General features: G+C 42.1%; 1 protein-coding gene across 1 annotated transcript; it reads left to right on the top strand.

Annotated features, from left to right (window-relative positions):
- Positions 1-400: 400 nt before the first annotated feature.
- LOC144522613 (alanine--tRNA ligase, cytoplasmic-like) lies at positions 401-24,843 on the top strand. Its single transcript, XM_078257841.1, has 20 exons — positions 401-510; positions 4,178-4,335; positions 4,518-4,706; positions 5,445-5,590; positions 6,458-6,649; positions 7,738-7,882; positions 9,942-10,087; positions 10,217-10,325; positions 13,358-13,508; positions 13,975-14,099; positions 15,969-16,113; positions 16,217-16,395; positions 17,036-17,149; positions 17,370-17,576; positions 17,924-18,108; positions 20,901-21,009; positions 22,062-22,175; positions 22,253-22,459; positions 23,371-23,484; positions 23,585-24,843. Exons 2-20 carry the CDS (start codon positions 4,192-4,194, stop codon positions 23,762-23,764), a joined length of 2,901 nt encoding a protein of 966 aa, XP_078113967.1. The 5' UTR covers positions 401-510; positions 4,178-4,191; the 3' UTR covers positions 23,765-24,843.
- The last annotated feature ends 1,707 nt before the right edge of the window (positions 24,844-26,550 follow it).

Here is a 26,550-nt window from a genome sequence, read left to right as displayed (position 1 = left end):
CAGTAAAGGACACTACATCAATGATAGAAACAGCTCAAATGCGGATGCAAATTGCCAAAATAAGCAATATGATTTCATTATCATTATACGTCACAAAATCACTAATTATTACAAAATTGGTAATGCATCGCATGTACTTGGCCAGAACCTAAACACCCAAATCAATAACTGACTAGAAATTATTATTTTAAGTGAACTTTATTATATTAGGAACATGTGCACTACCACCTTTTTTTATATATATATAAAGCAGGGCAAACTATTTAGATTGAGATGTCTTTTCAATTGCATCAGCCAAGCAGGAAAGTTGGTACCGTTGGTGCTAAGATTGACAGTAGGCTTGTCCAATAGAAATGTACGTTTGCCGATGTACCGGTGTGGCCCGACCAATGGGATGCTGCCGTGGGCGTATTCACTGGATCTGTGCTTTCCTTTTGGTCGAGCAGCGTAGGCTAAAGCAGTGTGTCTGGGAGCAGTTAACTGATTCATTCTGCGAGAATAGCGACTCTTGTGAGTATTATTTTTTTCCCCTCAGGTGCTGTTGAAATACATTACGTTCACCATACCATTCAGTAAAGTAAGGTTTCTGTTATAATTGTGTACTAAAATCTCTCTCATAGCCTGTCTGGCTAACATTTCGATTGCTAACGTCAGCTTGTCGACCTAGTGCCTCTGCCCAACACATCAGTTGAACCAGTTGATGGTATGATAATGTTGCATTCCGGCTTTTAGCTGTTTCAGAGAAATGCTGTCTCACATGACTGGCACTATTTTGTGCCACTACTTTCTGTTTGCTTGTTCACAGCAGAGGTGCAAAGGGGACATGGAAGAACTGATTTTAGTTAGCAGGAGAAAAGGAAATTAACCCTCTGTGACTTCATGTTTGACCTGCGGATATAACTAACGTTCACTTTAGTCTCTATTTGTGGGCCTCCTCAATGGTAGAATCACTAAGCTAAGTTTTGGAGACAAGGCACAGGGCTGCTCCACTGACTAACGTGGAGTTTGTCTGTGGACATAAAGATGTTGGTTTCAGAATTTACCACTCACAGACTGTAATTGTTACAAATACGAACAAACCAAAAATGTGTTGATCCTTTATTGTATCCTTGTGTGCATACTTACAAGTGCACAATTTCCCCTGTTGTTACTGTATTCTCTTGTTTTCAGTTATTGTACCCTATTTTATGCCTCACCCTTTGTGAAGTCTCATCTTCCTCATGATAAGCCCCTTTTTATGTTTTTTTTTTTATTTACAACACTATTTTTTTAACTGTCTGTGTTCTTTCCATCGCCATCACCTTGATGTTTCCATCTTCTCTGGTTGCCAACAGGGTGGTTCCATAGTCAGAATGGGGAGGGTGGCTGTTTACGGTTCGCTTGCTGGCCCTAGAGAGCTGAGGGCACCACCTGTGTGGTTTTCTTTGCCAGCTAGTGTACAAATAAGTCTACTAATATGAATTCTACTGTGCTGCCTTTTAATAATAAAACATCCATTGATACTGTAGTTATGGCTTACATTTTGCTCGATGCAAAACCCCCCTAGGTACTTCATGGCAGCTGAAAGTGTTAAACAACTACTAAAGCTTCACCACACCAAACTACTCTCAGTATTACTCTCTGTATAGAGGGTTTTCACGACGCGTCATCAGACCCGAAGTCGCCATGTTGGAGGTACTCGGCATCACAACAAAGCACAGGCACTGAAGTAGGTTCCGAACGGCGTCAAGGAAAATGGTTAATTATTGCCGTGTTTTAGGTTGTACCAATAGGTCAGACCGAGAAAAACATTTGGAATATTATCGACTTCCAAAAGTTATTAAAAACCAGGGAGAGGAATGCCAGAAGTTATCAGAGGAAAGGAGGCGCTTGTGGTTGGCAAAGCTCAACCAGGATCTACGAGGGAAAACTCTGTCTTGTTCGGTCTTTGAAATGAAAAAAACCCGATTGAGATTCACTTGACTACACCTTGAGTATCACAATGATATCATACAGTTAAGGTTAGGTTGATTAAAGACGTTATTGCATTACTTACTTTGGCCTTCACAACACATTGGTCGTTAATGACTTGGTACTGCGTCTCCCTCACCCACACACCATCTGGTTATAAGCCTCCAAACTTTTGTAGGATTTAAGGTCTTCCGCTGTGTATGGGCTCCATTCAGTTGTTTACACCGAGTGCCTCCAAGATGGCCGCGCATCCAGGTTACCGCCCAGAACGTGACGTCGGTGAAAACCCTCTATATCCTATGTGAGCATTGCAACCATGGCAGCAATGGGTGCCCTGAATGCATTCAAGCCTTTTGGCTGTTTGGGTGCATTTTGGATTAAAATGTTGAGCACAAAGAACCCGACAAAAGCCGAATCATCCTTAAATTGAGTGATTAAGTGATGACATACTGCAGTAATACAAACAATGCTATGTTGTAACTTGTAAGTAACATATCCAGATCCAGATTTGTGAAAGACCTAGTTGCAAGTATTTGGGGTTTAGGGGTCCTCCCTCAAGAAAAAGCTATGTTTAAAAAACAAACAAATGCAATTACACATACTTTTGGACCATTTTTATTGTGATATCTAAAAAGTTGGAAAAGCTAGAGAAGATAAAAAAAATAAAGCAACACCCTTAGGTGGTTCTGTGGGTTTGGATTGTTGGTTGTATAAATACAAGACATTCGTAGATGTCACCTTGGGTATTGGGGAAAATGCAGTTAGCTTTTTTTTTCTTCCTATTTTGACATGTTTTAAACACTGAACGATTAATCTGAAAAATAATTGACAGATTAGGCCAAACTGATAATGGAAATATGAAATTACCATACATATTTATAACAAGTATGGAGATGATTAATGTAATTGTATGCAGAGACAAAAATCTTCAAAACCTCTTACACTTTATTTATATACCAGTGATCACGCAACAAACAATAGCATTCCCTGAGCTGTGCTCTTATTTTTTTGTTTATGTGTCGATTCAGAAGGAGTGTGTTAAAGCAAGGCAAACCTTGGAGCAATTGGCTGTTTTGCAGAAAAGGCTAAATTGGTTTAACTGGTGATATTGCCTTTTAGTGCCTATAAAGGCTCTGACACACCAACCCAACGGCCGACCTTTGGCAGAAAAGGCAGTCAGTCCGACTGCCTCCCCGAGTTGGTTAAAAAAGTGCCTCGGAACACCGAAGCGACGCCAACTTGAGTGTACGTTCTGCGCGTGCACGAGACATAATGTCTCCATAACAGCAGGCGGTGCTAATCCGTATTGTCGCCCCAAAAATGAAAACCGGTAGCTGATTGGATGAACGCGTCACGTGAGTCTGGCTGCTCCCGGATTTTACAACCGGGCATAATGGCGGCTTCGTTCGGAATACGATCTCATATTTTACAAAGATAGTTCACCAAAACGTGTTTCTGATAAACATTTTAAGCAAGAAATAGGCCGTGCAGTTGCTGAATCTGTCTTCATTTCAGATCGACAAAGTTTAAAAGATTTTCGTCAGAGTTTGAGAGCCGTTCGTCAGGCTCACCCCGCTCATCATTTCCGGGTTAGTGCTCCACTAATCAGATTTGCCATTGAGTCCGACTGCCCGCCTTCCGATTCAACATGTCAAATCGGCCCAAATGTAGGCCGACGGCTCCCCCGACTGACAACGGCACGGAACACACCGAACAGACTCGAGTCACCGACCTCGCCAGACTGTCCGACGGCCGATAATCGGGTTGGTATGTCAGGGCCTTAACCAGAGCGATTTCACAGCAGACTCACTGTGAAAATGTAATAATTGTTTCACAGAAATAGGAGAAAAGCAGTTTTATAATTTCGTTGTAAACCTCATTAGAAAGCCCCGGGGAGTTATTACACATTTTACAAAAAAATAAATGTATTCTCTTATATATAGTGATATACAGTCAAGTCTTGTAACGTTCAGATGCCAATTAATTTGTCTTCCTTTGTTGCCCCATAACTGAGTTCAGCTGCTGAGAGCATGTTCAGACCGGTTATTCTATTACCATGCTGTTAGCAGTTATTTACATTCAAATGTTTATGTTGTCACTGGAACACAGTCAGGGACCCAGAACAATTTATTTAGACAGAGCTAAAGTAAAAAGGGAGCTGCCTATTTAAACATGCTTTATGGTTACAGTATTCATATCTTTTTTTTGTGTGTGTATTTTTGTTCAGACAGCTGATTCAGAATGGACTCCTCTTTGAGTGGTGCTCAAATCCGCGAGAAGTTCATTGACTTCTTCCGTCGCTATGAGCACAAGTATGTCCACTCGTCATCCACCATCCCACTGGACGACCCCACGCTGCTTTTCGCCAATGCTGGCATGAACCAGGTACATCATCCATGCGTCTCCACGTTCTCAAATATCTGTGCCTCTATATTTCAGGATGGTTCATTTATACGTACCGACTGATTTACAACATTTTGACTCCGTGCTGAAATGAGAAGATTCTTGTAGCAAACTTTCAATAAAACACGACTCACAAATTTGCTCCTTATATCCCTTCCTCTTAGTTTAAGCCCATCTTCCTCAACACCCTCGACCCGTCCCACCCTATGGCCAAGCTGCGTCGTGCCGCCAACACCCAAAAGTGTATCCGTGCAGGGGGCAAACACAACGACCTGGATGATGTGGGTAAAGATGTCTACCACCACACCTTCTTCGAGATGCTGGGGTCCTGGTCCTTTGGTGACTACTTTAAGGTATTACACTGTCATACTCTGCAGTTGTGTCACTTTTTGTCACCAACCCGACTGAAACTGGATATCAGCAGATAGTGATAGTAGTTTTTTATTTATTTTTTATTTATTTTTATTTTATTTATTTTTAATTGTAACTTGCAACTTATTGGCCAATATAGGTTATACTTGTACTGATATATCTGCCACAAGCTTATGTTGACCAATGTCTGTCAGACTTATTGGTCTAGCTCTACTTATAACTTGATCTGCTGCAGTGCCCTTCATTTTGACATGAAGGAAAGTGGTAAGCTATGTACAGAATAATATGCAGAAAGCGCGATAATCTTGTCCTTACTGTTGCTGAGTGTGTGCTTTTTGTAAAACGTGGTCTAATGTAGCGAAGACTTTCTTTCTGCTGACTTGATACAGAATGTTACCTGTGTTGGGCAATATTACAACTCAATTATGACTGACATGGCTGATTCAGCAAAGAGAATCTATTAAGAAACTAGCTTCATTAACATGCAAGAATTAACTTTTGGAGATTAAATTAGATTACATTTTTATATAATTTTATATCATGAACAATGACAACTTTGGTTTGTTATGTGAATTTTCGCCCCACTCTGGCCTGCATGTCTCTAACCCAGATGTGTGCTTTTCTGGAACTGTGGAGTGATCTTTTTTTCCCCCCTTACTCTTCTGTCTTGTCTCTTTCTTCCTTCTGCTCATTCTGCATCTTCCCACCTCCCCCTGCAGCACCTGGCCTGTAAGATGGCCTTGGAGCTGCTGACCCAGGAGTTTGGTATTCCCATAGACCGTCTGTACGTCACCTACTTCGGGGGTGACGCTGAAGCAGGCCTGGAGCCCGACCTGGAGTGCAAACAGATCTGGATCGACCTAGGGTGAGCCTAGCTTGAGAATAAGATGTATTGGTGAACACATCAGATGAAGGCATTTGCTTTAGGGCATCTCTGAGCAATTCTTTTATAATCGCAGCCCACTGTGAATTATTTTTCTCCCCATGCATTAGCTCCTAGGAGTTCCTCATATCTCACACCTCAACAACAGCCTACACGATTATCTCTCTCTCTTCATTTGTCTACCTCCCTGTCTCAAATCATATCTCACTGTTGTATTTTGTCATGTCCCAATACATGAATACATTTTTACCATTGGTGTTTCAACAGTGCAGTTATCTACCATTCATTTATCAATGTATTTATTCAAATCTTTCAGTTGACATTTTTCCCACTTAGCATCAGACTTTTTATGATCCTTCTCTCTTTTTATCTGTTGGCTTCTCTTTGGTAGGCTTGTTTCACTTTTTACTCCCGTTAACATCTCTGTTCACATAAAAACTTACACAAAATTGCTGGTCCTGCTAAAGCAGCTTCAACAGAGGAGGGCAAGTTTATAAAATACACGCAAGATATTTTTACGTGGTCGCTTTGCCTTTTCTTTATTTTTCAGAAAGAGATTTACCTCACAATTATCAGTGCAGACATATTTTTTATTTATCTTTATCATATAATTTATATCTTCATTTTGTGACTGCCATCTAATGGCATTTTAATAAGCAGGCAGTTTAGGACAGTCATGAAGTATCAGGGGGTAAACATTCACATCAAGTACGACTCAGATTATTGCACAAAAAAGGCACCCACATCAAAAATATAATCATTTGTTTTGCTTATCGAGGCTTTCACACTTTGCACATATGCCCTAGTTGTGACAAAACATTTAATAAAATCCTCTCTGTGTCCTCTCAGGATGGAGGAGGCTCGCATCCTGCCAGGCAGTATGAAGGATAACTTCTGGGAGATGGGAGACACCGGCCCCTGCGGTCCCTGCAGTGAGATGCACTTTGACCGCATTGGAGGGAGGGACGCCTCTCACCTGGTGAACATGGACGATCCCAATGTCCTGGAGATCTGGAACCTGGTGTTCATCCAGTTCAACAGGTAACAGACTCGCAGACGGACAATGATCTGAGTATGTTAAAAGATAGGTACCTCATGATTTACCTCACGATTATCAGTGCAGACAGACTGTATTGTACAGTGGCCCTGAGGGCTCAACACACTGCAAATTACAAATGGACACAACAAATGAAGAAATGTCTTCACCAATTTGACAACACGTCATGCCCAGCATTTAGAAAAAGTGCTGGAAATGGAGAAACGCGCTGCAAGAAGCTCACAACAACACAACAGAAACCGTTTTCACGGGACACAAAAGTGATGCACACAGTTGGTTGACTATCTTGCAGCCCGTTTCTCTTGCAAAGCTCTTTCTAAATGCTGCGCATAGGTTGTCAAATTGGTGAAAATGTTCCTTCATTTCATGTGTTTTGTCTATTTGCATGTTTTTTTTCTTAATTTGCAGTGCAACGGTAGCCACAATAGTAAAGGTACCGACCTTTGTATTGATATGTGGACCAAACAATGCTTTTTCAGAATAAGTTGAGAGGCTCATTAATTTTTTAGTCCACATAGTTGACAGGTTTTGTGGTCAAACTGATGCAGTTATTCACACATCAAATATAAAGTTTGTTTTCACCTTCACGCTAAGACTTCATGGCTCTGTGGTAATCTCTGTCTGTTTCAGGCGAGGCTTGTAACCAGTTTAGTGGGTTATATAAAGAAAGTTTAACTGATCACAAGCTTTGTGACAGCAACACACCCAAACATAAACCTAACCAGGAATTTAGCTCAGGTGTTGTTGGAATTTGGCAACACCTTTCATTATCATCTGTTTTGTCCAATATAAAGTGCAGCTACTGAATTAGATGTACACACACCCTCACTCCACACCTCTACACTTTATTCTATTGTTAGTGCAGTTGAAGTGTTACTTGGCCCAGAAAACTCATAATCTGGTTTGATGTGAATGGAACAAAACAGCACGATCCTCCTTTTTAACAAATGCACAGAGTAAGAAAAACCTGTGTGCTTTCACACTATGAGACTGCCTTGCTCAAAGTGCATACTCGTATACTGATCAGTGAATCCGTGTTTGTAACTGTTGTTTCTCATTCCATCCTGCTTAGGGAGTCCGAGACTGTTTTAAAGCCACTGCCTAAGAAGAGCATAGACACAGGGATGGGCCTGGAGCGCCTGGTGTCCGTACTGCAGAACAAGATGTCCAACTATGACACTGACCTCTTCATCCCGTACTTTGAAGCCATTCAGAAGGTACTGAAATGCCGTGGATTTGTAGCCTGACGTCGTCATACTCAGATTCTAGTCAGAATATGAGTCTGATGCTGCTCCATTGGGCTGTGGGCCGTGTGGGCATATGGGGCGTGTTTCAAACGAACCAGGAAAGAAAATGCCCCTGCACTCAATTGGATAAACCTCCAACCAATCAGAGCAACGGAGTTGTAAACGAATTCAACCCAAGCGCTCTTTGGTGACGCGGTTGATTACGTCACTGTTGATCATCTGTCCATCATCGTATAAAGCCCGCCCTGACAATTTGATTGGTCCGAACAGCTCTGGTTCGAGCGTAGTTGCTCCACAACGGATCAAGTCCAGACCGAACTTCCCGACCTCAAATGTTGTGGGCGGGGCTAAGTTTGGCTGGCATTCAGGCTACCAGATTTGTGTAACTGAATGGAAAGGGGGAAAAACATTTTTTAAAGTAGATCCACCCCACAGCACATATGTAAAAAGAAAATCACTTTTAAAGCGAGTTTTTTCTCCCATTAATTCCGTCTTCCAAAACAGTGAAAGAACACTATGGGCAAATGCCAGGAGTTGAGTTTTCATTAAAATAAAATTATGACTGGCGTGTTAACTGCATGCCAAATTAATTAAAGCACAAAAGGCCAAATTACCTCTTTAGTTACCATATGACCAGTTCCTCTTTGAAATTGAGTCCGGCGCAGTGCTCACTCCACATAAAACACACTAGAGCTACATTACATCATTTCCAGCTAACTTCACAGAGAACAGTGAGGGCAGAACAGCATCACTGATCTGTTTTTAAAGGTATAACATGCAGTGCTTTCCTCAAAAAAACATGTATAGACTAATGCAAAAGTAATCCCTCTCAATCATCACTTTTGACCCACTAGAAGTGTGGGGTGGTGTCTGTATCTGCAAAGAACCTGCCCTTTGCCTGGATTTTCTGTTTTCTTTTTATATTTGAGAGTCGGAACCATGTCGGGGCGCTGGTCATCAACAATAGCCGCTTTTCGACCAAGTAGTTACAGGAACGTAGTTATAGGAAAAGTCCACTTCTAAACAGTTCTACTAACTACTCTTCCCCCAAAACCGTTTTTTCCAATTGCATTCGCACTGGCCAAGTGGCCATAGGGACTGATAGGAGGGGTAAGGGAGTGATGCAAGCATGGCAACGGTCTTTATAGCGTTAAAGTCAGAAAACAAATAACACCTGCGATTGGCAAAACACCAAGAAAAGTATGAACTAAATACTAAATCTAATGTGTATAGCATATTTGTCATAATTTAAACAAGTCTCCCGAATAGAAATGTGTGTGTGTGTGTGTATATATGTGTGTGTGTGTGGGGTTTAACTCCTAAAAGACAGTTAACCACAGGTTCCCGTTAATCTTATGATGGACATGTGTTGTGATATTTAAACAAACGAACCGTCAACGGCGAAATAAAAACCTCCAGCTTACAGCGGGGTCTCTGAGCATGACTGGCCGAGCGACGAGCTAGCGGCCCTGGCACGCGCCTGCTGGCTGTCGCCTCACTTTATGGAGCTTCTCAACTCCGAAAACTTTGATGCAAATTGTCAATTCGGCATCAATTTTCGCAAGACTGCCTATATTCGAAATCTAAACAGTTAATTTCTCGCCTAAAACGTTGTCAGAAGTGAAATTAGTGATGAATAAGATGGCGAAAATTGTTAAAATTGTCCCGTTGTTGATCTGTCTGTACCGGAAACCCGACCCTCATTCACCTAGGTTCATATGCTGAAAAGAGAAAAGACCCTGCCCTGAAGTATGAGCTGAAAGAGTTACAGGAACTGCGCCCAGAGGAACTTAAAAATCCCCAAATTGGTCCAGTCGGAACACGAGAAAAAAAGAGTTCTAGGAATTTTATGTTCTAGGAACTGCAAAAATCCCTCCGGTCGGAAAGCGGCTATAGAGACATTTGGCGCTTGCCCACTGCTAGTACCAGCTCTGCTCTGCTCGACTCGACGGTGTACAGTATATCAGAAGAAAAGCTAGGGAACCCCTGATCTAATACGCCGTTTAAACATAGTTTGTGTTTGTTTCAGGGTACAGGTGCTCGACCTTACACCGGTAAAGTAGGTGCCGAGGATACTGACGGTATTGACATGGCCTACCGTGTGCTGGCTGACCACGCCCGCACCATCACCATCGCCCTATCAGATGGCGGCCGGCCTGATAACACAGGAAGAGGGTGAGACTTGAACATTGCTGATACTGCAAAACTACACAAGATTTCAGACAGCGTGGCTATAAATGCTTTGTTTTGCAGTACATTTTTAGTACTTTATTGTAACGTTTTGTTGTTTCCATCATGTTTTAGTTACGTGTTGAGGAGGATCCTGCGTCGCGCAGTCCGTTACGCTCACGAGAAGCTGGGAGCTCAGAGAGGCTTTTTTGCCTCTCTGGTGGATGTGGTGGTCGATTCCCTGGTGAGATTTCCTTTCTTCACTTTCTTTTAATTCTAGCCTCAATGGTCTGTATGTGACACATATCAACTTGAGAGGAGTGGACTTTATTATTTTTGGGGCTTTTTCCGCCTTTAACCGACAGGACAGGGGGAAGACATGCAGGAAATTGTCACAGGTCGGATTTGAACCCTGGACCTCTGCGTCAAGGCATAAACCTCTCAGTATATGTGCGCCTGCTCCACCACTGAGCCAACCTGGCCACAGGAGTGGACTTTTTAAACTGGTGATGGCCTCAGTAGGGGTTTTCCATAACTGTTAAAATGGATAAAAGTTTAGTACAGGTATGTCCAGAACCGCTGAGGCTAACATTAATATAAGATTAAAAAGTACTGTGTGCTGGTTAAAGCTGAGCTAGGCAGTTTTCTGGAAAAGCCCCCAAAAAATGCAAGCATTTGACAAAACAGTCCCCTGCAGCTCTCTTCTCTCTGTCCATCTCCCTTCATACAGTAACCTGAACTAGTACTAGTCATTCATTTTATCCTGATGCCGTTATAAAGCGGCATTTCTACGGATGTTTCTTTGTAAAGCCCTTTGAGATAGCACTAGGGCTGAGCAATAACATATTGCTTTTTTGTTTTAAAGTCTTCTGTTGTCCAAATTAAGGTTTTTAAGCAAACGTGTAATTAAAACCCGCCAAAAGAGTAATGTGAGGTTTTGTTTAGACTTCTAAAGGGTTTCATGTTGTGTGTGACAGTGGGACACAGTTCATTGCATGAAATGGTAATAGTAACTTCTAACATCCAGTTCATAATAGGGCTGAACGATTAATTGCATTTGCGATAATATCGCGATATGTTAAGACGCGATTTCCTAATTGCAAAGGCTGCGATTTAGTCACGTGACTCGCAAGAGCAAATCAGTCTGCACCCGCAGAGAAAGCATCAACTTAACTTCAACTTAACACTACGCCATACCTTGAGCAGATTTCTGTCATTCAAACAACTCTGAGTTGTAGTTTAAAACTTTTACAGCCATTTTAATAAAATGAAGGGTTTTATTCGGGCTCGAGTCCATACATGCAGTTAATGGATACAGGCACGCAGAACTGAAGGCTCGGTTAGCAACCATTAGCTCTGATGAGCGGTTAGCTCCAGTTAGCTAGCTCCGTTATAAAGATATGGAGTGGAGGAGACTGCCACAGGGAGGGGTAACAACCAGACTCTGATAAATGACGTTTGGGGAGCTTTCACAGCAGCGTGGCTGCGTTGTTTCAACGGTTTTATTAGTACAGTTAATCCCACGGCAAGACCAGTAGCAGCATGCTACTGCTAACGTAACGATAGCCTCTCTGTCTCTGAGTGCAATCAAAGAATTTCTAATAAGGGAAGAAGTTCCACTCTCTCGTTACTTCCGGCTTCTGAACTGGTTGCAGTTCCACCAGAGTTCTATATAGGGGGCGCTCACAAGCCAGTGCAGAATGAATGGGACTCTATGGAGCTATACCCCTCAAAATCCACTTTTCTCAGGATATAATTTTTTCTCTAGTAATTTGAATGTTGCATTCGAAAGGGGAGGCTAAGAAAATACACACTGCTGGGTGCTTTTTTGTTCTAAAAAGCCTTTTAAAATGTCAATGACGTCATACACATATACGGCAAGCTCTGAGTCGCTTCCTTTGTTCTCTCGAGGCATCGACAACACAGCTGACAGGTTAGCCTCTCCCTGTTAATACAACACAGCTGACAGGTTAGACTCTCCCTGTTAATACAACACAGCTGACAGGTTAGACTCTCCCTGTTAATACAACACAGCTGACAGGTTAGACTCTCCCTGTTAATACAACACAGCTGACAGGTTAGACTCTCCCTGTTAATACAACACAGCTGACAGGTTAGACTCTCCCTGTTAATACACGTGCTAGAAAGAGGTTTGCTAATGTTTTAAAGACCACGCCGAAATATTCACTCTGACATTCTGGTTCTACTTCGGATGCCGTCAAGCGGGATCTCTGGTCGTAATCAGTCCTTCACTGACCAATCAGCATTCATTAGCAGAATGCTAGCGTGTTATGGGCAACAACGACTCAACCTGTAAGAAATCAAAAGGACACAAGTACTCGTTCATTCAACTTTCGACCTATAATCCATGTTGAACTTACAAACTACAATCAAATCTGAGATTTCTCAATGACAATCAGGCGAAAGAGACAAATTTAGCCGTCTAGTTCCATAGAGTCCCATTCATTTAGCACTGGACCGTGATCACCCCCAGTGGAACTCTGGTGGAACTGCAACCAAATTCGGTACAATGGGGCTGAATAGGGAGTGGAACGGCTTTTCGTAGACGGGCTCTGGTGCAATGTTGACGCTGTCATGCACGCGGCACGCAACTTCATGAGGGGCTGGAGGCAGCTCCTCTGTGTGTGCTGTAAAAAAAATACACCGTTGTATATACTGTATATGCTATATTTTTACTTATTTAACTGTCTAGTAAAGTTCAAAGACAGTGTTTAAAAAGTGCAATCCACATGTTTACATATGTTTATTACAGTAAATAATTAAATGTAAATATTGTGTGGTAAAGCCACATCTTTGTTTTTATATTTCTGCAATCTGAACTTTAGTTTGTGTGATTTGTTTCTGATTTTCATATGAATGTTTATACCAGGCGGTCAGTGCTCAGTATACTACTGTGACTGAAGTAGTTAAATAAAAGATGTCATTCATATAAATTCATGCATCACCTGATTTCCTCATCACATCCAGGCCTGGCCTCCAGGAAAGAACAGTTTGTTTAATCTATCTAATCTTGTATTGTTCATACTATACAATGATTTATTGCTGGTCTTTGTTGAATAATACAGAAGACAAAGAGCTTAAAAAATAATCGCATATTGAATCGAAATCGCAATATTTTTGAAAAAAATCGCAAAACCCTAGTTCATAACTGATGCTGTAAATGGTGACCTCCTCTCTATGATCCCTCGTTTTTCTCTTCTCCTATCTCATCTCCATCCCCCTCTCGCCCCATCTTCTTTCACTCTGATTCTCCAGGGCAATGCCTTCCCGGAGTTGAAGAAAGACCCAGAAGTGGTGAAGGACATTATTAATGAGGAGGAGGTGCAGTTCCTGAAAACCCTCAGCAGGGGGCGCCGTATCCTTGATAGGAAGATCATGAGTTTGGGAGACAGCAAGACCATTCCAGGTGAGACTCAGTTACAGAGAAGCGCTTGTTTGTGCACACGTTAACGTGTCATAAATTTTAGAGGAAAGAGCTTAGATTTATTGTAAGGAGAGAGAATGTGTTAAAAGGAAAAGGGACTACAATTAGATATACTAAAATCCTAGTAACAGCTCTTTCACACACATTCTTGTCATAAAGACCGATTGTTGTCTCCCTCAGGATTTTTAAATGTATTTCTCATTTGTCCCAAGGGCTCACCATAATGGATGAGACATTACTGACGCTAATACATCTAACAGACAGTGTTGAAAATACATTAACAGCACAGACAACTATTTGCTTTTCACATCTCACGTCTCGCTGATATATACGATACTTTATTTTATAGCAACAACGTGTTTTACTGTTTGAATCAAGTAGTCTTTGACTACAAACGCCTCTCCCGCATATCAATCCGTTTCTTTCCCCTCTCTGTTTGTACGTCCAGGTGACACAGCATGGCTGTTGTATGACACATACGGCTTCCCTCTGGACCTGACCTCCCTCATCGCAGAGGAGAAAGGCATGGTGGTGGACATCGCTGCCTTCGAAGAGGAGAAAAAGGCAGCACAGGTGAGGAGATGGAAGGAGGAGTTGAGGGAAGTGAAGGACACCTTCTGTGTTCAATGATTGTTTGAATTTGGGAGGGAAACTCCACTGAGCAGTGTTTTGTGTCCACTACCGTGGGAACATATTTTGCCTCGTGTCAGCGTTCTCCAGTATTGCACAGTAAGTCAGAATCACGAGCTGTGCACCTGCTGTTTAAATGAACCCTCATTTACTTTACAGCGCTGTGCTAATCCCTTGTTGTTTGATTTTGCAAAAATATTGATCTCTTTTCCAGTTTACTGCAGCCTCAGACTGCTGTCCAACACATGAGTGAACTAATGTCTGTACACATACTGGCACCGCAGCTCAGCTCCCTACCAGATGGGGAGTTTGACACACTATGCATTTTTCTATATTTTCTTCTTATCCTGCCATGAACACTGGGTTCATTACACCCAATATGATACAATAGCCTTGCAGTAAGTCCAAACTTTGTCAAGCTTGTAAAGTTTGTTTTGTTGATATTGTCAAAAAGACATGGATTTAACTCTGAGGTTAGTTTTGAGTATGACTATTAACACAAACTGAACCTTATAAGCTTGACAAAGATAGGATGTGTTCCAGGGTGGTTGTGCATTAGATTGTACCTAATAAAATAAACTGGCAAATCCACAGTGCACATGTTCATATAAGAACACGAGTGAGAGGGACCAAGTGTTTGTGAAAGTACACCCACTTTCATTTATAATGCATATAGGCTGGGGTATTGTTGCCTCGTATGCACTTTTTAAAACCGAGCAGATAAATGGATATGAATGCATTTTTTTTATTTATTTTTTTAAGATACATTTTTTTTATTATTTTTTTTTATTTTTGAACAGACAAACACAATTGAACAAGAACAAAAACCCTCTCCCACCCCCCACCGTCTGCGGTCTCCAGGAAAACAAGAACGGACAAATAAGCAAAAACAGAGATCGCACCTTGCCTAGTCGCTCTCCTCTAGTTCTTGTGGTGCTGAGGTCATTAGGACTGATACTTGTGCTGCTGCATTTTCCCATAGGTCTATAGTCGATGATTTGCCTTTGTTAATCCTTGCTGTAGAGAGCTCAAGCATAACTATGTCTAGAAAATACTGTTTTATACAAAGTGAGTGGGAGGGGGAAGCCAACGTTGGGCTATCATTTTCTTGGTTGCGGTTGAGCCGGCTAGCCAAACTTTCTTCTGTCTCCCAAGCAGGTGTAATTTAGAGTCGTCATTAAGTAACAACACAATCGGGTCAGTAGGAATTTGACATCCTATCACATCAGATATTATTGATGTTGTTTTATTTCAGAACTCATGCACCTGTTCACTCTCCCAGACCATGTGCAGGAAAGTTCCAGTTTGTTCAGGTTGACAGAACGTGCAATAGGGAGTGGGAATATATGAATGCATTTTAAGGAAATCAGCAAATTCAGTTTTTGTTGACTAGATCGAGTCAAGTTTAGACTGCAATGAGAAAGCTATGCTCTGAGCCCCACGATAAAATGTCCCCTTTATCCAGTCACACAATAAATAGCAGATTAGTTAAACCAAACCTATAATTTGCTTTGGTTATCGATAATAATAACCCCCTCCGCTATGTCTGCTTACTATTTTGCAAGGGCACCGTTGCTGCATCCAGGGCTTAGCACAGATTGATTTAAAGTAATACGATCAAGCTAGAGCATCAATTCCCCCTTATCCCAAAATAGATAAGCAGTGTATCAAGACCATACTCTGCGCTGACACAGCACTCCGGACATAGGTGTGGTACTGCGAGACTAGAGTCCATCATGTGGTGTATTTAAGTGTTAAGTATTGTAGATGTTGTGTTTTATAACTGAACAACAACTGTGTGTGTGTGTGTAGTTAAAGTCCCAGGGTAAGGGCGCAGGAGACGTTGACCACATCATGTTGGACATCTACGCCATTGAAGAGCTAAGAAACAAGAACATACCCGCCACAGATGACTCTTCCAAATACAGTTACACCTCTGAGGAAAACGGCAACTACAGTTAGTGTTTGGCATTCTCACAAACAGACCTTAAGTTTAGTTGGACAGCTGTATTTACAGAACATTTCTCGCACTAACTCTTAACGTGTGTGTGTGTGTCTAGAGTTTGAGCAGGCCTCAGCCACAGTGTTGGCCCTGCGCTGCGACCGCGCCTTCTGCGATGAAGTGACCACGGGTCAGGAGTGCGGTGTGCTGCTGGACCAGACGTCCTTCTACGCCGAGCAGGGCGGACAGACATTTGACGAGGGCTACATGGTTCGAGAGGACGACAGCACAGAGGATGTAAGTGTAGCAACAACAAAAAAAAACTAGGATGAAAAACAACATGGATGTGTGTGCTTCTCAGTGGTTTGTAATGAGCTCCACTGATGCTGTTTGAGATTGTTTTGTACAAACATCTTAAGGTATGCGGTATTAAAAAGAAGCCCTCATTAGAGTCATTTTCAGAGTCGGTGTGTTGCTTTTTACCCAAACTACATATTGATCATGCAGATAAAAACTAAAATCCAAAGTTTCAAAGCTAAAATGACTTTTTAAATAAAACCACTGGGTCTGATAGCTGGTGGAAATAAAGGCCCTCTGTTAGCTGACAAAGGCTGGAAATATTGCAATTTTGACAGGAAAACATAAATATAATAAATTGTTCTCAACTGTCTCATGAGTGAGACCCTGAATGGCATGAACACACATTCATATGTCTGTTTTCAGAAGACCATCTGACAAAAAATGTTCAAATGTCAGAATGTTGTATGTTTTGTGGGTCCTGTTATTCTTTCTGATAATTATCATTTTTCCATCAGGTTAGTTAGAAAACTGGCTAACAAGCTGGATTTGAAAATTTTCGCTTGTTTTCTAATGTTTTTTTGCAGAACATAAACCTGTCTAACCATCTGTCGCTCCGTCTTTCTTCATTTCTTTGCAGCGGATGGAGTTCACAGTGAAGAATACGCAGGTTCGAGGAGGTTACGTTCTCCATCTGGGGACGGTCTATGGCAGTCTGAAGGTTGGAGACCGCGTTACCTTGCGTGTAGATGAGGTAAGAATATAATGATCTATATGCAGGATTTGAAATGTATTTAACCATATAATCAAGATGCACACATGATATTGTTCACATGATATTGTTCATTATCATGGCATGAAAATAAGTTTGACACATTTTCACACATTTGTTTGGGATCTCTGTCTGTTTTATGCCTCTAGGTGAACCCCTGACTTGTCTATTGGACATATGTCTGTTCATATTCTCTTTCCAGGCTCGTCGTAGGCCCATCATGAGCAACCACACCGCCACACACATCTTGAACTTCGCCCTGCGGGGGGTGTTGGGGGAGGCAGACCAGAGGGGCTCCCTGGTCGCCCCTGACCGCCTGCGCTTTGACTTCACTGCTAAAGGTGCCCTGAGCACGGGGGAGGTCCGCCAGACTGAGGAGATTGCTTGTGCCATGATAAAAGAAGCCAAGGTCAGCAAGGGAATACACATGAAATAAACACACCAGATAGTAGTTTATTTTGACTGAAAGGGCAAGAGAATGTTGCCTTTTAGATACTCTAAATAATTTTCATGTAGGTGATGATTCTAGCTCCACTGTTTAATTGAAGCTACCATCCTCTGGCCTCTCCGAAACGTAAACAAAAAGATGAGTTTGTGTTAGTAAATGCTTAATGTCTTCAGCTGATGAGATTACAGAGGGTTTGTACCAACCTTCAACCCTGATTTAAGTTTCACATGGTCTTGCCTTTGCCATAATAATAATAATAATAACGAATGTTAACTAAACCACCAGTTGACAGTGCTTTCTCTGTCCAGCCGGTGTATGCCATGGAAGCCCCACTAGCAAAAGCCAAGGCTATTCAGGGTCTGCGTGCCGTGTTCGATGAGACCTACCCCGACCCTGTCCGAGTCGTGTCTATCGGTATCCCCGTTGAGCAGCTGCTGGAGAGTCCCGACAGTACTGCTGGTTCTCTCACCTCCATTGAGTTTTGTGGTGGAACGTGAGTATGATGCTTTACTTCACTTCTTTTGCATTTCTGCTCGTGACAGAGGATGCAAACCAGCCCGTCACGGTGCACATTTAGTCAGCATCTTAGTCCACCTAACTTCATATTATTACTGACCTAAATAGCTGGCAACAAACCTTATGTAGAGAACCTGTTTACAACTTGTTTTCAAGTGATCTTGGTTTAAGAATGTAGCATTTCTAATCCGAAATGTCAGCTCTCACCATCGAATAAGAAGTTGATTTGCTATATATATATATATATATATATAATTTTCATGAATTGCATGACCACCTGGATAATGGACTACTTAACATCAAGGCTGCAGTTTGTCAAGCTGGGGAAGTTAAGTTTCTGGGTCGCTAGAATGCAGTATGGGGGCTCCACAGGGGACGGTTCTTTTTATAAAAAAGGGTAAAAAGGTATTGACTTAATATCTCAAAATATTGGCTCAGTATCTCAATATATTGACTTAGTAACTCAGAATATTGACTAGGAATCTGAAAGTAATGACAAACTTTAAAATATTGACTTACAATCTCAATATATTAACTTCTGCACATCGGCATGCAAAGTATTACTTTGTATCATGGTGTCTGAAGATCCTTTTTTCTTGTTGAATGGGAAATCTATTCTTGGGACATGTTTGTTTCTACTGTTTCAACTGAATTTTATTAATGTTGATAGATTTTGGATGCTTTCAACGGTTTGTTCAAATTCTGCATTAGCAAAACACAAAAAAAGTATAAAATGATAAGGACAAGGGACAAGTGCCTCAAAAAGTTAATGTCAAGCCCTGAAGTAGCTGCCAAAATGAACGCTGCTAGTGCATTAAGCTAATACTAACATAAGAATGATTTTTTTTCCCAAGCCGTTATTTGTAATAATAAAAAAAAAAAACTTTGGATAATCTTGGTAATTCTATCAGTAGCTAAATTCTCTAACGCTGGAGAATAAAACAAAGGAGGACTGCTGAAGTAGCAGAACGAAAACACACGGCAGGATGGAAAATCTAAACCCGTTGGTACTTTTGTAAGATGAGCTCTGCTCTGTTCACCGTTAACGGTGCATGTCGCGAGTTCTCCCATCAACTTGGAGAAGTAGAGTTATCTCTGAATAAATGTCTGCATCTGCATGAAGCCAGTGCCCAGTGGCGGTGTGTAAAGTGGAAACCATTAATTGGATTTGTGGGTCTTTTACGGTGAGACGGCCGTGTCCCTGTGCAGACAAAGTCCTGGAACATTTTGTAGAGCTCACTCCAGCGATTAAACCTGCTGACTTTTACAGTGTCTGCCCCCGGCTGTAAAACTCACCTGAATGCCAAGACGGCTCTTGCATAGATTATAGCAAGACGTTTCATTTCATTTGATTGCTGTCAAAAATGATTTCCAAGCTGTATTTTTATTTGCATTAGTGTTGAAAATGACCCCGCATGTATAATGTTGGTTCTGATTCAAGCACTTTTTTTTTTTTTTTTTTTTAAAACCCTCCTGTTGACCCATATTCGAAACGTTTCTATATCCAAAATTTGGGTTTCTTTCAACCAAATTGTCAAAAAATAACATGGATGGTTCCGTACAACCATTACTCTTCACAAGTAAAATAAAAGATCAGCACAGTACTTTCATTGAATTTGGGTGTTTTATTCAATTTTATAGCATTTGGAGAGAAAAAAATGATAAAAGAACGTTGAAGAGTGACAAAAATGTCGGAAAAACGTGGGGAAAAAACAACAGCAAAACCTTAAAAACGCAGGAAAAATGTGACAAAAACATCGGTAAGAAGTGACAAAAAAAACGTATAAAAAACTTTGGGGGAACGCGACAGAAGTGTCAAAAAGACTAGCCTGGCTCCGCCCTCCTACGTACTTCCGCTCAGTTTTCATTTCCCTTCTGTACTCCGTCTGGGTTCGCGGTGTATTCTTGGGTTTTCTCCGGCCAAATTGTTGGCGGTCAAATCAGGGAACAGAGGGAGTGGCTGAGAACGATGACGTCGAGGACGTGCACTAGAAAGATGCGAGCGAAGCCATTCGGTCCGTTGTGGCAGAATATCCAGAAGTTAAAGCCCGAGCAAGAACAGTCTTTGCTGAGTTTTGTTGGTGGCCATGATGTTGTGGCCCTCCTCCCCACGGGCTTCGGGAAAAGTTAGATTTTTAGTGGTGAAGGAGTTGGCTAAGGCTAACGCTAGCGATGCTAATGCTAAATATAAGCCGATAGTTGTTGTCGGTCTCCCCTCTTATTGCACATGTGCATGACATACGTCACGACCAAGCGTTAGCGATTGGTTATGGCAGATCCAGAGTGGCTCTGGGCAGATCCAATAGTTTTAAACTTCAACAGAGTACCCGCCTTCAAGGAAGTTAACACTTGTCAATGGAGAGTGGCCAGACTCTCTGTACAAATGAAATGGACCAGAGTCTGGTAGGACCAGGCTAGAAAAAGACGACCACAACGTCAGAAAAAGATTTGGCCCAGAAAAATAAAACGTTGCACGGTCGACGGCAAGACAACACAAGGCTTAAAGTGCATACCACCGTGCCGCTTCAGGCTTTAAAATATTCCATTTTAGTAAACTGTTGTTGTGCTTCTGGATGTCGTCTGTGATGTTGTTTTAAATCGGCAGCCACTTCAAAGAATCACTGGTTCCCGCTGCTGTTGTTTTTGTAATGTTTTTTTTTGTCTTCTGTTGGTGTTCCTCCTTCCTCCTCACGGCTCTCCTTCTCGTCTGCCTCCCACAGTTGTGTATCTCTGTGCTGCTAATGTGCTGTTGGTTTCTCTTATCTGCAGCCATCTGCAGAACTCGGGTCACGCCGCGCCGTTTGTCATCGTCTCAGAGGAGGCCATCGCTAAGGGCATCCGCCGCATTGTTGCTGTGACAGGAACAGAGGCCCAGAAGGTCAGCGCGCACGCACACACACACACACACACACACACACACACTCGCTCCCAGCATTATGTATCCACCCACACATAGAAAAGAGTTGATTTAGCCAACATTTTAAAGGAAGTAGCTTTAATATTCCTGCAGTGTATGTCCAGTCCTTCCAGAGAAATGCTTTTTTTGTGATTGTTGCGGGCAAAAATCCTTGATTATGCGTCACGTTTTCTTAAAAAATGCGATGGAATATGCGGGATATTTATGCAATTTTATGCGATGAAATTGCGGGAACTTGCAAAAACTGTGGTTTCATCGTGGTTTCATCGCGGGGTTTGCAGCTTTTCGATGATGTTCACGTCGGGTAATTACGTCACGTCATAACGTTCCCATGGCAACAGGGGAAAATGGCTGCTCTCGTGTGAAGTAAACGCAACATCTTTCAACTTTCTGCTAAGATATATGTGACTTTTTTGCAACGAAAATGCGGGGATTATGAAATCATGCAGGCCTCGCATATTTTGCGCGGAAATCGTCAATTTTTGCCCCCGCATAAATATGCGGACTTTGGCCCTTATGCATTGAATTATGAGATCGCATAATGGCGTTTTTCTGGAGGGACTGTATGTCTGTCTAAAATGAAATGATTACTTGTTGTGGCGGGTTGATGGTCAAAAAGTCTCAATGATTTTCTTGCCCCTCAAAACAGAAAAACCTAAAAACTAAATAAAATGTGTCTCAGACTGAGGTCTTTTTTTGGGTCCCTGGTGAGAAAACGCACCCCCACTGATGAACTTTAATGAAGCTGTTTTTGACTTGTGGTGAACTTGGAGCTAGAAAGGAGCATTTAGCATTTCCCCCCTCTCCCCAGGCCCCGAGGACAAACTAAGCTTCACTATTTTTAGACAACAATGTTGTTTTTGATGCTCCTCTTCTTCTTTTTTTCTTCCCGTCTTTCTTTCACCACTCTGCTTCATTTTCTTTCTTGCTCATCTCTCCCTCTACTTTTTGCTTGTTGCCCTTGTCTGGCTCCTGCCCACTGCTCATGCCTCTCTGTGTGTCACATCCATCAGGCCCAGAGGAAAGCCGATTCCCTGCTCCAGTTTTTGTCCCAGCTGGGAGACAAGGTGAAGCAGCAGACGGCCCCGAACAAGGACATTCAGAAAGACATCGCCGACATGACGGAGGTAAATGGCATTTGTGTGCTCCAAAGACTCCAGAACAACTCTCTGCCGTGGTGTCAACATGGCCGTCCTTTCTGCAGTTGATAGGCACAGCAGTGATCTCCCAGTGGAGGAAGGACGAGATGAGGGAATCCCTAAAGGGCCTGAAGAAGACCATGGATGACTTGGACCGCAACTACAAGGCTGACATCCAGAAGAGAGTCCTGGAAAAGACCAAGGAGGTGATAGAAAGCAGCCCCAACCAGCCGCTGCTTGTCATGGAGATGGAGACCGGAGCCTCCGCTAAGGTGAGAGGCAACACAGGATTTTAAACAACCTCCAAAATTATGGAAATTAATTTGTATTAAAGTGCTCATATTATGCTCATTTTCAGGTTTATAATTGTATTTAGAGGTTGTACCAGAATAGGTTTATGTGGTTTAAAAAAAACACCATATATTTGTTGTACTGCACATAGCTGCAGCTCCTCTTTTCACCCTGTGTGTTGAGCTCTCTACAGAGTGAGACATCTCACTTCTATTCCATCTTTATTGGGAGTCGCTCAGTAGCTAGGTAAGGACTACTAGCTAATCAGAAGCAGAGTATGAGGGCGTGCCACGCTAGCAGCTAGGCGAGCATTATAACGTGTTACAGAGTGACGCACGTTTGTCACAGAAGTAAACCTGGACTACAATAGAGCTGTTTGGAGCAGTTTGTGAACAGTGTTTTCTGTTGGAGATGGTGAGTCCCTTTGGGGTGGACTTTGGGCTTTTTCACTTTGTACACCTATAACATGCACAAAAAAGATATACAACACAATAAAGGAAAAGGAAAAAGCTTGAATTGACTTTGAATTGATCAGCCCAAAAGGAAACTGTCCTTGTAAAAGAAGACCATTCACACACATACGAGAAGAAATCTATAATCCAAGCCCCAAGACTTCCTCAGCACCCCATACAAAAATAAATGAAAGGTACAAACAGTATTAAAATCCAGTTTATCTCTGCAGTATTGCACATTTTCTCAGGGCAGTCTCTGAGCTCATTGTGTTATTGCCATGGGACCAAATCAGCTCTGTGGCCCTGAGCCATCAACAGTGCTGAGTAGGAGACTTTTTTTCTTCTCTCTCTCTCTCTCTCTCTCGCTCTTCCCTCCTTGTTTCTACTCTTCCACTCCTTCTCTCTCACTTGTTTTTCTTCTTCTCCTTATCCTCTCGCAGGCACTGAACGAGTCACTGAAGCTGCTGAAGTCCCAATCTCCTCAGACCGCTGCGATGCTCTTCACTGTAGACCCAGACGCCGGCAAGATCACCTGCCTGTGTCAAGTCCCACAGGTAACACAGCCATTCATTAAGCCATACAGTGTGCTGCCTGGCAGCCACTCAGTGCCACGTCTGAAACAGATTGAACCCTAATCACCCCTCCTCTCTTCAGGATGTGGCCAACCGAGGTCTGAAGGCCAGCGAGTGGGTTCAGGAGCTGTGCCCCCTGCTGGACGGTAAAGGAGGCGGCAAGGACATGTCGGCCCAGGCCACGGGCAAGAACACCCAGAGCCTGCAGGAGGCACTGCAAATGGCCAACCAGTTTGCACAGCTTAAACTGGGAGAGAACTAAGAGGGGTCTATGTGAGAGGAGGAGGAGGAGGAGGAGGAGGAGAAGAAGAAGAGGTTGCAAACATAGGTTTGGTAGCGGAAATAAGTCCTGAGTCTTAACTGAGTTAGAAATCACCATACATCCTTCTTTCCTTCGTCCATTTCCTCTCTTTTCTTCTCCCTTTGGGTCGCATAAAGGATTAGAAAAGGAACGAAACTTCCACGCTTCTCGCTCACTATGTTGACAGAATGACCACTGACTCTCAGCCTCAGTAACTGAGCCACTCATATTTATTGAGACTATGATTGCTGACTTGCTCCATTAATAAATCATCTCTGTGGAAATAGCTTGAATATATAAGAAGATCCCCTCATGCAGTTGAGTAAAAGAGGACGGCAGATGATTTGGGAAATTCTATTTTAGTGTTTCCACTTCATTTTTGGCATGCTTGTGACAGAGGAAAGGGGATGTACTATTGATCAATTTAGCCTCCCGACACGTACTGTACAGATCAGATGAAGTACCACAACCCCACCATCCTGCCTCTGTGTTTGTTTCATCTCACTGTAGCCATGTTTATTTCAATACAACCCCCAAAGCAGTTTGTCTTTCCTGCTTAACCAAGGCTGCTTTAAACTGCATCAACTTAATTTTTTGGCTTCCCGTACCACTTAAGCTCAGCCTTGGAAAGAAAAGTGAAAAGTCAGCCCAACTCTTAAATGATTTAGGTACTTTTTGTCCTTTAGTTGTCTGAAGGTTTTTGATCTGATCTCTGGCCAGCGGCTCCGTCCGTCTGTGTGAGCGAAAGCCTGAGCTCTCTTCTGTGATTGGTTGGTCTTGCTGTACATGCACTAGCTGTATCGTAGTCTTGCTTTTTTTGAATAACAAGCCATTGCAAGAAGTCAACGGGTTTAATAAGGTAAAAGGAATAATCCATTAACTGTATAAAATGATCATGAACGTGTCCAATAATCTGTGTAACCATTTCGCTAACATTAAATATCGATTTTATGCAGAAAATGTCTTATCATTGTAGCTGTTCCATGTCAGAGAAGTGTCACGTTATGGGAATGAAAAATAAATATGACTGGTAAATGCCACATGTCTACCTTGTTTCTTTTGAATGTGTGATATATTTGTATCGGTGATTAATTGCAAAGGAAAGTAGAGACTCTGTTTACTCTGAACTTCAAGTGTTGGTTTCTGATCAATTACACCGAAAGGTTAGACAGATCATTAGATGTGGATCACTGAACAAAAATGATTGAGGTATAGATTAATTAGCAAGTAGAAGCATGTATTAATAATGGTTTAAAGAGTGAATATCGTGTACTTTGTTCAGGCCTGAAATTGCCCCCTACAGTGGCAGAATTGGTGAATTATTCTTGATTTGCAATAACAGTTTTGTCCACTTCAGGCAGGCAGTGAAAACGAGCTGTATACACAACACTGACATATCACCTTTTAAGTCAGTACGTGATAGCAAGCCTTTTAGCATTTAAATGTCCTGCAGTAAGTCCAACATCAACTGCTTCTAGTTGGCTTTAGTCTTCCGTAACTCCCCTAACTTTTCAGCTTAATGCCCATGATGTTAACCAGGCACTTTGTCTGTCAGCCATTGTGTTTTAGAGCATTTCACAAAACTGAGTGAACCAAAACATTTACTTTTTTTTCAATGAAATAGATTCATTCACGTGTCAAGGTGGTGCTAATAGTTGATTAGTTTAGAGCAATGTATTTTTCATGAACTGATCATCTTTTATGTTTAAAATCCATCTGAAAAAGTGGCCCGGGTTGGCTCAGTGGTTAGAGCAGATGCACATACTGTATACTGAGAGGTTTATGCCTCAATGCAGTGGCTGGGGGTTCGAGTCCGATCTGAGATGATTTCCTGCGTCTCTCCCGTTTCTCACCTAGCTGTCCTGTCAATTAAAGGCAGAAAAAGACCCCCCCCACCAAAAAAAAAAGTAACTAAAGCTGTAAATGGAGTAAAAAGTACAATATTTCTTTTTTAAAATGGAAATATGCCAGTTTAGTAAGTAGGCATATCTGAAAGAATGATACGCAAGTACAGTATTATATCTTCAGCAACATATCAGTGCCAACTTGAATCAAGTTTCAGGATTTTTTTTAATACATCTTTTGTCTGCATTCTAGCTCAGCTTATTTCAGTGGCTCAGTGTAAACCAAAGTCAGAATTCCACAAACACGACATCAGATGTTTACCTCATGTTTCATGAAGCTTTTATTTGTACAGTAGCATAAGATACAAAGAGTCGGATCACATAGCATACAGATGTTTCAATGTAGTAAATACATGTGTACTACCTCATCCAAAAGGTAGTCCTACTGATGAATGGGACATTAAAGCCGAGACTAGATGATGACAGATCCAGACAGCAGGAAACCAGCCACATGGGAAGATTTCACCCACCCTTTTTCTTACAGAATCTGAGTCATATGAGTCACCAGTAAGTTTGCTGGCAGATGTATTCACTAAGCAGCCTTTAATCCTACTTGACACTTCATACTTGAACATAATAGCACAACAGCTGACGGAGGTATGAGTGTTAGCGTTACAATCCACAGCGACAGTCTGATATGTGTTACTGCTGCTAAAGATCTGTTTCTGTTCAATGCAGACCAGTGAACTGACAGAAGAGAGCCGCCTGAGGCTGTCCTCACCTCAGCCTCAAACAGCGCAGCACGCTGGCAACAGTCAGAGACGATGTCACTTTGCCAACAGCCTTGACGGGCAGTATTTTGCTCAGTGAGTGAAAGTTCTGTCCCTGCTGCAGAAACCTATT

Source organism: Sander vitreus, chromosome 8 (assembly GCF_031162955.1).
Source record: "Sander vitreus isolate 19-12246 chromosome 8, sanVit1, whole genome shotgun sequence".
Lineage (NCBI taxonomy): Eukaryota > Metazoa > Chordata > Actinopteri > Perciformes > Percidae > Sander > Sander vitreus.
This window is presented reverse-complemented; position numbering and strand designations above follow the sequence as displayed.

Excerpts from the sequence above, each read along its gene's own strand:
- LOC144522613 (XM_078257841.1), top strand. The coding sequence starts at position 4,192 with ATGGACTCCTCTTTGAGTGGTGCTCAAATCCGCGAGAAGTTCATTGAC. Across the intron at positions 16,114-16,216 it reads TGAGGAAAACGGCAACTACA|AGTTTGAGCAGGCCTCAGCC; the intron begins GTTAGTGTTTGG and ends GTGTGTGTCTAG. Across the intron at positions 17,577-17,923 it reads CCATGATAAAAGAAGCCAAG|CCGGTGTATGCCATGGAAGC; the intron begins GTCAGCAAGGGA and ends TTCTCTGTCCAG.